Source organism: Camarhynchus parvulus, chromosome 2 (genome assembly GCF_901933205.1).
Source record: "Camarhynchus parvulus chromosome 2, STF_HiC, whole genome shotgun sequence".
Classification (NCBI taxonomy): Eukaryota; Metazoa; Chordata; class Aves; order Passeriformes; family Thraupidae; genus Camarhynchus; species Camarhynchus parvulus.
This window is the reverse complement of record NC_044572.1, coordinates 57,158,788-57,174,472: the sequence shown is the minus strand read 5'-3', so window position 1 is coordinate 57,174,472 and position 15,685 is coordinate 57,158,788. Positions and strand designations below refer to the sequence as shown.

General features: G+C 37.8%; 1 protein-coding gene across 1 annotated transcript in view; it reads left to right on the top strand.

Annotated features, from left to right (window-relative positions):
- Positions 1–15,685, top strand: part of ITGA9 (integrin subunit alpha 9) — a 246,282-nt gene that overhangs the window by 178,428 nt on the left and 52,169 nt on the right. The window contains exons 21-23 of the mRNA XM_030971864.1: positions 2,124–2,213; positions 4,920–5,028; positions 9,127–9,234. Of these exons, the coding sequence (XP_030827724.1) occupies positions 2,124–2,213; positions 4,920–5,028; positions 9,127–9,234 (307 nt within the window). The remainder of the gene's footprint in view (positions 1–2,123; positions 2,214–4,919; positions 5,029–9,126; positions 9,235–15,685) is intronic.

The following is a 15,685-nucleotide window of genomic DNA, read 5'->3' as shown; positions in this document are numbered from 1 at the left end:
ATGACCCTGTGATGCTTCTTGGTCAGAGACATCAGTATCTGCAAGGTGAATGCCAGTTAGTGCAGAGATGGGTCAGCAGTGCTTTAAATGTGCACAACCAGTGTTTTCCAACCTTGGTTAGTGCAGAACTTGCCTCTGTAATCTCACTTATATTTCTGTGCCCTACCAATGAGAAGTACTAGTCTGTGCCTTTAGATGAGCAAAGAAATAAACAGTAATTGTTACACAATGAGTGCATGCTTAGAGATGTTACAAGAAAGTTTCTCATTGTAGAAGGTTGAGAGAGAATAGTTATGTTTTGAAGGATTGAGCTGAACCTCCAAAGAGAGTAGTGCAGTTCTCAATGCTGATTATCCTCATTTCCTCTGTGACTTTAGGCAAATTGCTTAATTCCCTTGCTGTCAAATGAGTGTAACAAAATCTTTCTACCACAAGAGTTGCAGGGAGCCCTGAGGTAAAGTCAGTTTAAGGAAATTGAGACAAAGTACCTGTGCTGCAGTCAGACTGCCAGAGATGAAGGCATTGTTTCCACACAGAACTGGAGTTAGTCTGACAGAAATAGCTGGTCAGGGAAGCTATGTCATGCTGTCATGGGAAAGCAAGTGTTGCCTTTCAAGTGTCTACCTGAGCCTGTCCCATGTAGCTGCAAATTTGGCAGTAGAATCTGTGACAAGAGACTGGTTCAGTATTGTAACAATTGGAGAAAGAATTAAACATCACATTATATTTCTTTTACACTATTTGGCTGTTTTTTAAAAAACAACAAACCTTTTTCTTTACTTCCAGGTGTGGACTGTTTTTCTAGAGCTAGATTCACTGAGTTGTGTTCTCCTTTTCTGACAGTACCTTTACTCCATTTGAAACAGATAAGAACATATCCATGAACCCTGTCTAGAATACTACTTGCTTATTCTGTGTGCCACCATAGTATCTCGGTATTTATGTTGGATGAGAAATGTCTCAATTTTGGACTCTTCTGTGACCGTATTCAGGGGAAAAGCTTTTATTAAGTGGGGTTCTTTCCCAGGGGTGGAATTTGTGGAGTTTTCTATCTGAGCCATATTTTATCAGCAGACATAGGCAATGTGTCAGTGGCAGAAAGCTGAGCTGTAGGTAAGCATGTATGTAGCCAGCAGGCTCTATTTTTGTAATCTGAGCAACTCATAATCTGCATGGTATCACTTGTTATTACCTGCTGTTGCCTCAGTGATACCGTCCTCAAATAAATATGATCATATATTTTGTTTTGCCAGTTTGGTTTGTGAGTAAATCCAATGAACTGCAAGGCAAAAGTGATTCCAGAGTACTACTGAAGAAATTGGAAATACATGTAACATATCTTTCAAGATTGTTGTTTTGAGCTGTCACCCAAAGAGCAGACTCATCATCAGAATTAGAGTAGTTGCAGGTTTGTGTGCTAGACATGCATTACAGGAAATTTCCCAGACTTCATACATAAAGTATTCACGGTGAAACAAACTGACTTAAATGAGAGCTAATTGCTCACTTTTGTCCTTTCTTCATTTTGGTTATGACTGACCGAGGCAACTACCTTTCACAATGTAAAGTAGAAGTGCTTTCATTTTGGCAGCTAAGTACAGGAATAGGGGGAAAGAGAGGGTGGAATTGCTGAGAGGTTATGACCAGTTCACTACAAGAGTCTTGCCCAAAAAACTGCTTGCAGTGGCAGCAAATTGGTGCTATAGTACAGTGCAGGTACACTGAAAACATTTATTCATTTGGTGAGTCAAGATGCTGTGGGAGGTGTGTCACTCACAATCTGACATGCGGTCAAACTGGGAGAAAATGAGCCCTTGCATGGAAGCCTAAATGTTCTTGTTTCTCTCCACTTTGTATGATGGCTGCTGTAGTTTCCCACAGACATTTGAATTCACACCTTGTTCCAATATACCTTTTTTTTTATGAGCCTGTTCATGTCACAGCCACAAAACTCATGCTTTTTGTGTGTGCCCTCTCCAAGGTTGGGTGAACTTTCTTAAGGAGCTGATATCACTCAAATAGAGAGGCTCAGAGTACAAGGCAGAGAGATGGTGGCTGTGAAACTGTGATATATTACAAAGGCTGTCAATTTGCAGTATGTTTATTTTTCCTTTCTGACATAGTGGAAACCTAGAACGCACTGAATGTCTGCATGATAATACTTTAATCCTGTCTGTGCCCCTGATGCATGAGGTGGACTCATCCATCAATGGGTAAGTATCAATCACCAAATGAAAACAAAGGCAACAATAATAATAATCATCAGCAGCATCATCCTAAGAATAATATCTGAGTGTCTTCCAATAAAAAAATTAATTCTTCTCTTTGTTTACATGTAGCCAGACTATTGCTTTTTCCTTGTTTCCCAGACTCTGGTCATTAAGACAATCTCATTCAATATCTGTCAATTTTATTAATTGCAAGACTGTACCTCATTTTCACTACTTCCTGAATAATGCTGATTAGTTACCATCACATTTATAGTAGGTATTCTAGTGATTGTGTTTAAATTCAAGTGATGATGTAGATAATGATGGACCTTAAAACTAAATTTAAAAAGAACAAGTAAACTACATTTTGTTCCTTAGGACATGTCTTTAAGGAAACGGTTGAGTCACCAGGCCAAAGGTTGCAGTCAAATGTTCTGGAATTTTAAGGAGATTGGTGAAGTCTAGCTGTTTGCCTTTCTGTTTAATTCCACAAACAGAATTTGCTTCTGCTAATTTTCTTATTTCCTCTATTCCCTAGTCTGTGAGGCATCTGACTACCAACTGTGAAGCATCTCTCACCCTTTGACTGGAATATTGTATAACATATAGCCATTGTGTCCTCTCCCTAAGGCTGCATGTGTATGAGTTCCTGCCTTTGAACTTGGGGCTTTTCTCTTCCACTTGGCATCACAATCTTAAGCCTAGAATGAAAGATTTGTGGTCAATCTCAGCAGTCAGTCATTCTTTAGCATAAACAGTGCTTTGAGTTGAAATTGGAGGAGCTGGTCACTGAAAGATGAATTAGTATTCATGTAGACTGAGAAAACTGACATTAATTCCTAAACTGGGGAAGCAAAACCTCATCATTAGCGTCCCTAGAAGGTCAGTGTCTCATCTGTGGCAACCTCCAGACCACAGGTATTGTCTAAATGACCAGTGCAGGTTGGCATCATCAGAAGTCAAATATTCCCTTGACCACTATGCTACATGTGTAGAAAAGAAGTTAACCTGCACTGACGTGTGATTTGATTGAAAAGTTGAATAAATGCAGATTCAAGGCCTAGACTGGGTTTTGCCTGATGAAACTCATCCTGTTGGATAGAAATAAAATCCTTAATTACTACCACAGCAGTCAGAATGGATAAAAGGTTTGTTTGAGCCTGCTCAGACAAAGGAAGTGCGATGTCAAACCTCATAAGATGACTAGCAAGGACAAAAATCTCTGTATTGAGAGTACAGTCTCAGCAGCATGCTCTGGAAGTTTTTGAATGCTTTCATTGTTACAAATTCTTTAGAAATGGAATTCTTGTTTCTTTATGCTTTGATACAGATTTTTATTCAGCTTTACAGATATGAATGCTTTCATCTGTGTCTTTAGATCTCTGTTCATTACCTACAGAATACTGCATGCCAAAACATAATAAAAAATTGGTTTCTCTTCTTCAGAATGTACTTTTTTAAAGCATAAGGCCTCTGAATTTATAAGCCCCACCTAAGTGCCTGTGTGGATTATATTTTTCTTTCTCATAGACAAACCTTAGTTAATTGAAGTTCACAGAAAAATCAAGCAGCCAGAGAAAAGCTGGGTTTATTGGAGGGCACATTCCTAGGCATAGTAATATTAGTAATATTCTTCTTTTTGGACAGTATATTTTTGAAGCTTGTTTTATTAGTTTAATTGTCCTACATTTGAATCTAAAGGAGCAAACTTCATTCCTGGTTATAAATAGCCCAGAATGGCTTGTACCATATTTGGGAGAAGCCTTCTGGCATAACGCTGTAAATGGGACGAGAAAATCTGTCTTTCACTGTTTCCCCTAGCAATTGCTGGCACAGGATGCAGGCAGGAAAAAAGGAAATGTACTTAAACAGGGTTAAAATCCTGTCTCAAAGTGCTCTGATTCCAAAGGAAAACCTGGGAAGGAAGCAGAGTTTTAGGCAGTAGGGAGGATTAAAGTTTGTCTGAAATTACACCAGGACCCTTTCCAGATAGTGGAGAAACCCAAGATTAGAAAAGACATAAAGGATGTTTAAAGCATTCCTAGTCCTCTTCTGCAGGATTTTTAGGTACTGTGTTGTGCTTTCAAGTAATTTCTGATAAAATCCTACTGCATTTTACTGTGTGATTAGATGATAAGAGTGGTTAAGGAAACTTGAACTGCTCTACTCTAGTTGAAAGCAGGTTATCCCCCTCTAATCTTTCCTTTAATAATCTGCTTAATAATAAAGGTAGTAAAACTTAGGTAATTAACTGTTTATTCCTGAAATGCTATGTAAATGTTAAATAAAATTGAAATGTTACTTTAGTGAATATGCAATTTAAAGTATTCATCTTAGATATTATTTCTTCAGATTAACTTGGTAGTGCAATGATTTCCCATGTTAATCCAAGCTATGGGACTTGAGCAAATCAGCCGTGCCAGGGGACTCCAGAAAGGAGGATTTGTGATAGGAAAGGAGAAAAAAGGATAAATAATCAAAACACATCTGATTCATTGGTGGGATTTTAGCCCATGTCAGTTGAGATGCTGCTTGTGTAGTCTAACTATGTTGCCAAAAGGAAATCAAATCACAAAAAAGAGATTAATGTAAAATGGTCCCATAGAATTTCACATGACTAGAAAGGAAGGGGTGCAATTCAGCTAGACACAAATATATTTCATTTTGGTCGCAAATTCAGCTTACTAAATTTGTATCTTGGTCTTACAGAGAAGTCTTCCCTACTTCATTTTTCTACGGTGATTCTGTGGCAGCTTCCAACTTTGTTCAGTTGGAAAACCATGAATGCCTTTTCCAGTCTCTCAACTTCACACTGCAGGTAAAACTCATCCTTATTTTGACTGCTTTCCTGATTGACAGCACATTCTTGTTTTGTATCTATTTTATTCTGAGTGTGGTAAGGGCTTTTGTGCATCATTTTGCATCACAGTCATGGGCAGAATGGAAGCTTTGGACAAGGTTTATAAAGAAGACTCTCTTGTTGAGTTATGAGGTTCAGAAAGGACTCCCTTGCTTTGTAAACTTCTTCTCAGAGAGGAATCTAGGTGCAACTGGATCCAGTCCTAGCCTCAACTGGGTCAACCGTTTTTATCTGAAGGTTATATAGGTGTACTCGCTCATACCAACAACTGTGAGCAAATCTCTTTTGCTCAAGGAGAAACTTTGAGAGACATCTCCACTCAAGGGAAGAATCTCCCGACTCTCTTCTGGAAGTGGTGTGTTAGAAGTCCATGCTGATAAAAAATGGGACTGAGCTTTTATAGTATAAACTGATCAACTGTCACTCGTGTTTCTAGGCTAGCTGTGCCAGCTCAGCAGCTTTAGACAAGTTATCTGTACTATCACTTGTTGATTCGTTTATCAGGAACATTGCCTGTCACATCCTCACTGGTACCAGTTTTTGTCAGGAAATGCTTTCTGAATGCTTAACTTTGGGATTGATGAGTCAGTCTCTGTTGGTAGTCCCTGCTTTTCAGAGACAGGGCAACTGAGAGGCATTTTAAAAGATTTTATTCCCTCATCAGTCTTATTGAAGGGTGAGACATAAGAGATGTAAAACTCAACATCATTATATCAGAAGCCAACCTATTTCCTGGTTAGAATACCTTATAAATGTTCTTCAGCCTATTAGCTTTTGCCACACAATGCTGCTAATACTTCTAACACCAATTACCTATATTTTCACTGCATATGGTCCTGCTACAATGCATCTTTCTTAGCTCCAGTTCTCTAAAATATCTGATCTTTTTGCAAGGCCATATTTTGAAACTTGTTGAAACTTGTGTCTAGTTCAATCTCTCTCTCAACAATGTCATCTCTATTCCATGGCCTTCCTAAGTCAGCACACCTTATCTCAATGTTTGCATACAGAGGTACAAGACTGTGTGAGCTTTCTGTCAGGTTTTGAGAATCCCTTACAAATCCATTTCTCACAAGCTTCAGCGCTCTTTAACACCAAGGTCAGCATGACTACCCTTCTCCATCCATCATGGGTAACTTTCACAAATAGGGTTTAGTCTGAGCTGTTTTACCCCCCACTCAGGGAGAGCATCCCGCTACAATGCTGTACAATGCATTCTTGTCTGGATACCATATTTACAGCATGCAGGGATGGCATATGTCCTTTATCTGAATATATTATGACAGGAATTGCAAACATGGCATCTCACTTCCATAGGGAAAAAAGCTCCTACTATTTGTTTCTCTTTCACATTTTTTCACATGCTGGGTAAAGAACCCTATTATTCAGGTGCCACATCTTGGATGAAGCCACAGGTTAAAAGTGGAGGAGTAATTCTTTTTAGTGGCATGGTCATTGAACAAAGGAGTGAGCAGCCTTTATCCAAGAGAACAAATACACATCTGTGCTAGGGATTCAGGCTTGCTAAATGCCCCAGCATGAAAATATTAATAGCACTACTGATTACAGTATAGGGGAGAGATAAGGACATTAAATGTAGTAATTATGTATCCTCTGATCACAGGGAGACATGGTTCTCCCAATAAAATCCTGGGAAGCTGTGTAGAAGCTGTGGGAAACTTAGACAAAAGAATTAAAACAATTATTATCTCTCTTTCTGTAACCACTGTTTATAGATATGGTTCTCCAAAATATGCTATTCATAGTCACCAATAATGTGAGATGTTTCTACTTTGAGACCAATCAAGTATCACCTTAGCGAGTCACATTATAAAAAGACCCGCTATTTTCCTTAAATGCTTTTGCCTTCTGATCCAACTGAAGACTGGAGCCTTCTTGCCATCTGTGACTCAACAGTGTCATCAAAAAGACACGTTTGAAAAGCTTTCATTAAATACCTCATAGCATCTTAGCATTATTCAAGTGTTACTTACAGATTACACTTCACAAGGCAGTTAGATGGGTTCCTGATGTGGAAAAATATATGGATGGATTATTATAAGAAACTCTTGTGATGTGGCCAACATGAACTGGTGTTGTGTTTCACTGCTGTAACTGCATCTATTACAAGCCCTACAAATCCTTTTTGACTGCTAGATGGGACTAGGTAATGATAAGCCATGCAGAGGTAGGTTCATTTATTGTGAAAAATAGTGTTTTGTCTTTTTTCTTTCTGTTTTCCTAGGCTGAAAACTCAGCTTACAACAAATAACATGTCTGCCTCCATGGATTGTGATCCACAGCAATTAAGCCCCCACTGCATACAGTGCCCTTAGCTATTTATTGAAGGACTGAAAGGAGTATTTCAGGACATAAAAGCTTTTGTGAAGCAGGCTATTAATTCTTGTGATTCTGGTTTCCTTCTTGGGGGTTTGTAGGTCTTCTTCCCTTCCTCCTCCTCATAAGTAGTGATTGGTTAATGCAGATGAAGAATGGATGCACTGATGCTTTAACTAGATAAATATTTTCAGTAAAGCAAAGTGATAACAGGGAAGGGAGAGAGAATCTATGTATTGGCAGTGCCACAATTTGTCCTACCAAATGCTCTTGTCTCTCATGCACACACTTAGCAGTTGCAATAGTAATATTTTTTCCATATAGAAATTGAAAATTATACCATAACAAGTCACACATCTGCTCTCCAATAATGGGGTAAGCCTTATGACTGTGTGTATCAGAGAGAAAAGGTAGTTTCACAATAGGCAAAGGATTGTTTGTATCACTCTTTGTTTAATTATTTCCTGCCAAACATTTAACTTTTCCAAATGGAGAAAAAGAATAGTTCCTTAATCAAGAGAAAGGGCCTACAAAAATATGGGCCTTTATAGCAGTTTTTATATGTGAAAATCTCTAATAGATCAAATATGAACAAGGAAACAGAAAATGCCTTTTCTGCAGTAACTCATATCTGGTCTTAGATAATCAAAGTTTTTAAAATGTCTAACACGAAACAGTATGTTTTTATTTCATGCAGCATTTATCATACTGCATTCTAATGAGATTTCTCCCCCTGTCTGGAGCCTCAGGGCTTTTGTGAGGAGTATTTGGCATTGCAAACCAGTTCTGTTTATCAGTCAGGCATTTCTTCAAATATAAACAGTGTTTAAAGAATGAAAGCCTATTGGTTTTAATATTTGTACTTTTCACAATTAACAACTGCATGATACATCTTTTCACAGTAGTATCTCAGTGTGGATAAATATTTTAATGGATTTCATGTTTTTACTTTAATGTTTTTTAATGCATTTATATTTGTGTTGTTAGAAAGACCCAGAAAATATTTTTCCTAATAAAAAATGTAGATACAAATGAAAACTTACTTTAATTGAATTTCTTCCATGGATTATTTCAATTCAGCAAAACTCCATAAATTTTAGAATTTTCACTGGATACATTTCAGAGGAGGATGGGAAATTCTTTGAGCTTTTGTTGAAATTTTGGGGGCCAGAGAGTGATAGAAAGCTAATATTTGCCACTAAGAGTGTAATTTATTGAAAATGCCAGAACTTGAATGGAAGTTGTTCACATGCATATCCTGGCAACCCACAGAAAACCCACAGTCCAGTAGTCACAATAATTGTTTGGCTTCTGCTCCATAAGGAAAACACATGCAGAATATCATGCAGTGGTTAAAAGATGGAAATGAGAATGTTAACTGAGACAGTAATATTTCTTATAGCTTTCAAGATTTTATTACCAAAACATTCAGTGTACTAGCAGTGTCTCTGCATCTTTGTATTGATGGCTGGCAATTATCCTGCAAAACTGCTTCTCCTTTGATATGTGAGCTGTGCCTGAAGATTGTTAGGTAAGCTAATCCTTTGACTTCATTCTGACACTGGAAAAAGAAGTCTTAGTCTGAAGACATTGAAAAACCTGCAAAGTACTTGTATTTCTTCAAATTTGCCTGTACTCCCAGCTCTGAATCTACAGTAGTTTCCCATTTATGAGAAGTCAAGTATGTAATTTTATTTGTATTCATTTTTTCTCTTACAGATTTATAATGCTGGACCAAGCACTCTTCCTGGAGCTTTTCTTGATATTTCAATTCCAAACCGCCTCTCTGCCACTGGAGCTGAAATATTTCACATCCAGCAGATGATGGTGAGTATGTTACAATGTACTCTGAGCCCAGAGAGGCACTGAGAGCTACTAATGACTAAAACAAAAGAAGTCCACCAAAACTCAGTGAATCAGTGGCTTTTTAAGACAATCAAATGTTCTTTGCATCTGTGGCCAGATCATAAGTAGCTGAACCCCTCCAACTATTGGCTGTTCTCCCTCAGCTAGGGCAAAGACGACTAGTTGTATGTTCCTGGTTTCCTACAATGCTGTGGAAAACTAGGTCAGGCTGATGCTGAAGGAAATATAGAGAACACTTTCACGAGTCACACCTGCAAAGATTGTCTCTTAATCAGCTCTCCCTGACTGAGGGAGGATTAAATGATGTATGTAATACCCATAGGATGCTTTATCAAGATAACTCAGATTCCCTGGGTTTTTTTCTGTGGTTATCAGCTAGGTCTGAATACATTATCTGTACCTATTTTGCTATAGTCCTTGTTATAATTTGCTTTTTTTGAGTGTTATTTTAACAAATGTAAACAATAAAAGATCTTCTTTCAACACAATGCTTTTCAAAAGATAATTTTGTGTCAATTTCAAAGAAATTCAACATAACTGTAGACAAATTCTTAGATTTAATTTCTAATATTTATTTATTTATTTCAAAACCTTTGTTAGACCACCAAAATACCATCATTTGCACTGTGGTGGCCAAAAGATGGAAACCTTTTTACTGAGGTAAATTTATTACTGAAATTCAGAGTAATCTGCCTTTGTGAAATGAAATCAGCTTTTGGGAATTATTGAAAGGAAGTATTATGCTTTCAAAGTTGGTTACTTTTCTAGCCTTTTAGCTGAAAAGTATTATCTATTATCTAGGGAACTGTGTCACTGAAGATGTGTAAATATAGATCTGAAAGATCTTTCTAAGCAGGTTTCCAAGATTTTTGCTGTTGGAAGGTATGAGATAAATATAGATATGGCTTACAGATGGGCAGTAAAGACAGAATGACTGAGAAACATGTGGGAATATTGTATGAAGCAATAGTAGTGCATAGATGGAGTCAATTTGCCAACCACACTTAATTAGTTCTCCAGCATATGTATAATTTTCTGTGGCATTGCTTTTTAATGTTTATTTAGTCCAGCTTTATATACAGAAGATCACCTTTCCTTTGACACATTGCCTGTCAAAGTGTCATGACCCATTTCCTTGTTTGTTCCCTTCTCTCTGTGTGCTGTAGGAGAGGGTGTGTTCACAGCAGACACAGAGAGGTTGTTATAAATAAGAAGCTTGACTAGGCCAATATTCAAGCAGCAATCAATTTATTATCTAATATGGTAAAGTATGAGCAATACAGCGCTGGGTACAGTGGGGAAAGTTTTCCCTCCAACTGCACACCGATAATTGAGGATTACAGGTATTTATAGGGGTACTCATAAGTTTTTTTCAGCAGTTTCTATTTCTAATTTTTTTATTCATCAGCAATATTTATTCCAAATTATTACATCACAATTCTATACACTATTGTGATTTAGTTTTTCTCAGGATGTGTTTTTAAAGGAGTATCCCCAGATGGTGGTGGTCCAGTTTCCGACAGAAGGAAGACAAATCCCATCTGGTGGAGTCCAGCTGCCCAGATGTGGGTCCACCTTCTAATTGCAGAGACTATAAATCTAATAACAGTGATGTCCAGCTTCCCTTGGTCGAAACCATAAACCCTGGAGCTGGTGGTCATCTTCCTCTCTCAAGTTGTTTTTCTTTGCTTCAATAGGGTGTGAGATAAGCATATTTCCTTTATATATTTTCCAAAGCTATAGTTTCAAGGATATAAGTAATATTCTAAAATTATACTTCAAAAGGTTATTGTTGCAGAGCTCTTTATGGATTAACTATAAGCAAAAAGCAACATCTTTGACCCTTTAATTCCAATGCTCCTAAATCAACTTAGGGTTAATTTCAAAGGCCTTTTCCATGCTTTATTTTCCTCAGTTATTATTAGAATTCACAGCTCTCCCACTGTCGGTGTGCTCACAAATACACATGTCACCTGTTTGTACCTGACATGAAACACAGCTTTGTATTTCACAAGGTGGAAGTCTTCCTAATGGATTTTATCTCCCCAAACGTCGGTATCTTTTCGAAAATCAGTCACTCTATAATGGAGGTCCCAGCTGAGTGGTGTGGTCTTGAGCACTGTGGTAATAAATGCATGCAGGGTTTGTATTGCTTTTCCCCAACAACAGGTTGCATTGCTCTGCACATTATTTTACTGAATTGTACTTTGAAATTTGTTTTTGTAGAAATGTTAAACTGCTGTTGTGAGACCTCTTTGCAGGTAGTAGGCAAGTATGTTTTAATGAGAGATGTCTGCCTCACACACTGGCATTCCAGTAATTTTGAGTATTGATTTTGGGTACATGGTCAGTAGAATTCTCCTACGTGACTTTCTAAATACCTCTAGCATGTTAATAAATGTGAACCAAGAAAATCCTGTCTGGGACAGTGGCTATCCTTGCCTTACAGATACATAATTGGAACACCAAAAGGTTTGCTTGACTTCACACAGGAAATTTGTGTCGGAGCCAGGCACTGAACCAATGTATCCCGAATCTTACTAGAACCAATGTATCCCAAGTCTTATTGTTGTAACAGAGAAGGCATCCCACTCTCTTTCCTACTGCTCTCTCTCATTGAGTTTTTATTGACTGAAAAGGGAATGAAAATCATAGAGTTTTTCAACTTTTCATAGAATAGATCTAATTAAACAAGGAAACCTAAAAGGAGATGAACTTTAGAAAATAGTTTACGACATCTGTTTCTCCAAGACAGTTTTTGTAAGCATAATCATTAAATATTTCAAGGTTTTGCTTATTTTGCTTATTCCAAGAATCTAGACTTCAATAAAGATAGTAAGGTAATAGAATCCTTTCAGACAGTGCAGGTATTTCTGTCATTATTTTCTCTATGCCTATAATCTAGCCATTCTAGCTGTCAGTGTTGACAAAACTTTGATAATAGCTGTCATTAATATGGAGGATTAGGAATTGTCATTTATCTGTAAAATACGCTGTTGATACAGAATTTGGGATTTGATGACATAATGGTTTTTATCTTAAAGCTAGTTATTCTATTTCACTGTAAGGCAGTGAAATTTTTGAGTCAAAATGCATAGTTAAAGCACTAGAGTTTGTCTCACATACACATAAACTACACAAGATAGTTTCAGGAGCAAACTCTCTCATATTGTGTTGATTGAACTAGTCTTTCAGGCACAAAAATTAATAGCAGGATGACAGTCACATATGGCTCACTGGAACAGTCTGTATCTCTGGGAGGTGTTAATAGGAAGTATTATCTGCTGGTCTTACAGCCCTCATGCTTCCTATGTTCCTGCCATTCTGAGCTTTTGGCTTTATTCCAGAAAGTGTTTTAACATTTTGTTTGAGACAAATTCAGATCATGGAGATGTTTTGACACTTGTAGTTCTGCCTAGAGATGTTCAGATGCAATTCAAGGGCTATTGGGAGCAGCACTGCAGTTTTTGCAGCACTTCCCCCAACAGAGCCCCCAGTATACAAATCAACAATAAAAGCCAGAAGTAAACAAAAAAACGGATAATTGTAAGAAAACTGGGGGGAAAAAACCAAAACAATTGAACTTCCTCCCTATTAAATTTTAATGAATTGAAGATACTAGAAATTTTCAAATTTAGCTAGGAAATTTCACCTCTGACATTGGTTTTACATAGTAAATACATTCTGCAGTGGTAAATGATATTTTGGAAACACTTCAGTCAAATTAGTAACTGTTTGTTTGTTTGTTTGTTTGTTTGTTTGTTTTTTATGAATTTTTGTATTTGCTTTCTTGCAAAGGTTAAAAACCAGCCAGGTTAAAAACATAATAAATTAAATACCTCAGCTTGTTAGTAAAAGTGTTGTGATAGTGTAGATGATGACATAGAAGAGCTTCACACAAGAAGAGAAGATAGTCCTAACATAAAGGTATATTCTCCACTCTTCAAGCCATTGGTTATCTATTCTTCCAGGAAGAAAAACAGTGCTCATTATATTTGTGTATGTTTTTGATTTTGAACTGAAAGATCAGTAATTTCCTTTGTGTATCCAGCTAGGGATACACAAGGGCAAGGGAAGCACTACCAGACCTTGGCTGGCAGCCAAGGATCTGCTTTCTAGGATCATCAAGAAGATTTTCACAATGGGAGTTCCTACTAAATTAACCGTGTTATTTCCTGAAGCTGTTCATAACTTAATGATGTGTCCAGGATTATTCTTGTGCTGGCTTTATGGAACTGGATCAGATTCTTGCCTTCTGGTTTATTTTCATTTCATTGAAGGTAAATACAATTATGAGGAATTAACAGTTGCAAACCAAATTTATCTATTTGAACTGGATGATCCTCTTCCCTCCTCTGGAGGGACTAAGTAGAGCCTGTTTGTCGAATCAGTATCAAGAATATAAAAAAACATATTATCACCATCACTGAGATAAGAATCTTGTTGGAAAGCAAGATAAGAATCTTGTTGGAAAGTATGTTGCAAGACAGTCTCTTCAGAAAGAGTTTTCAATCTAGGCAATGACGTAAAAGGAAATTTGAAAGTAAGAGGGAAAGAAATACTGTTCTCAGTTTTTTAACAAGCTCCCTCCTTGCAAGTAACTCTTGATGTCTAAGTCTAGTAATGACTGTTTTAGTAATTGCTAGTAATAGAATATATTTAAATTACTATGTTCTCTTACTCTAACAATTAATGAAGAGAGGCACAGAAGCAACTCTGAAGAAGCACTTGGCAGTGTCCACTGATAATACAGAAACCATCTAGTTTCCCTAATTTTCCCTAGGCTTCTAAACTTAGATCTTGAGAATTATTTACAGAGAGGGAAAAATGGGTTGAACTTCAGTCTTGTGACTCCTGACCCCTTAAATGGACAACCTTTCAACCAATCAACCTTAAATGGACCAGTTAGCCTAGGCCACTAGCTCCTGGTCCAACCCTTCCCATCACTTCTTGTTTAGGGAGCAAAATAATAAGTCCTTCTCTTGCAAGGACAAAGAGGAGTCCTCCGGTTGTCCTATTATGTTTGGCATATTCACTTCACACTTCTTTCTACACAGGTGAGATCTGGATTGTGCCTTTATGATAGCTGGATATCAGTAAGATTTAAAAAAAAGTAAAGAAAAACTGAATGAATTAATGGAAGAATTTAAGAGAATTCCTTTTACAGGTTTACCTTTTAAGTTGATTGATCTCTTCCTGTGAATGTTGAAAGAAAAAAGTAAAATGAATTGACATTTGACAGAAAGATTGTACAGGAACATTTTGCACTTACAGCAAGATTTATTTTAGCCCTTTGTGTTAGTCATCCCGCATGTACTCTCTTCACTTCAATGACTTACACACACACTGGCATATACATATTTTGGCACCATATTTAAAAACATAGCTAGATTACTGGAGGAAATTACTCATTCCAGGGAATATACTCTACCGAAATTTGTACAGAAAGTTGTACAGGTACTTTCTGACCTTCCTGCCCTCTTTCACATTAATTGCTTTTTAAATGACTGTTCGAAAACATTTTTGCTTAGGCAGCTGGACGTGTTCCCTGCCCCACCCCCAGTGTAGAGCACCTTAGTGATATCAACTGAATCTGGCTTTGCCTTGGAGGCCTGTCTCTTCGACATCCAGGATGGCTGTGAGGAAGGGCAGAAGCATACACTGTGGTCCAGCATGGCACAGTTGCCTTTAGACAGGAGCAGGGAGGAGGATTGTGAAGCAGCTCAGAAAGAGTTCCTAATGTCAGCATAATGAACTGAAGAGGAACTTGTCTTTTAAGTTTCCATTGTTATACAAAAAAGGCTGTCCAGGTGTTCTGATTTAGGACAAATTTAGGAGAAAACCTCAAAAGGGGTTCCTCTAGAAAGCAAATTCAAGTGGCCCCTCCCCCAACTGGTTCAGGAAAAGATTTCCTTGGAGAGAAGTGGAAAAAAACTTTACTTACCAGGCAAAGCACTCACCAGCACAAAAAATGAACAATACTAAACAATAAAACCTCTTGCCAATCTGAAGAGATGACAAACTCAGAAAGTCCTTTTCGAGGGTTGCAGCTCGGCTCACTCAGTCTCTTATCAGTTCCTCTGGTGCTGGAAATGCTGTGGCCCAGGCCCAGCCTGGTGGGCCACCAGTGTGAGCTGCCCTTGCTCCTCTGGGTGTTCAATCCACAGAACTTTAAACAGTTCCAAGAAAAAGAAAACCCAGAGTCCAGGGAACTTCTCTGCCTCAGCCAGCTAAAAACTAACTAAAAAGCAAAGGAGATCTCTCTCCCACTGTCTGTCCGCAGACAGCACAGTTCAGGAGAAGGATGTGGGGTAACAAGTGCAGTTTCTGGTAACAAACTCCACTCTTCTTCTCACCCCTCCTTCTTTTAATCTTTTCGTGCATTGCTGAATGCATCCTTGAAGATGGAGCA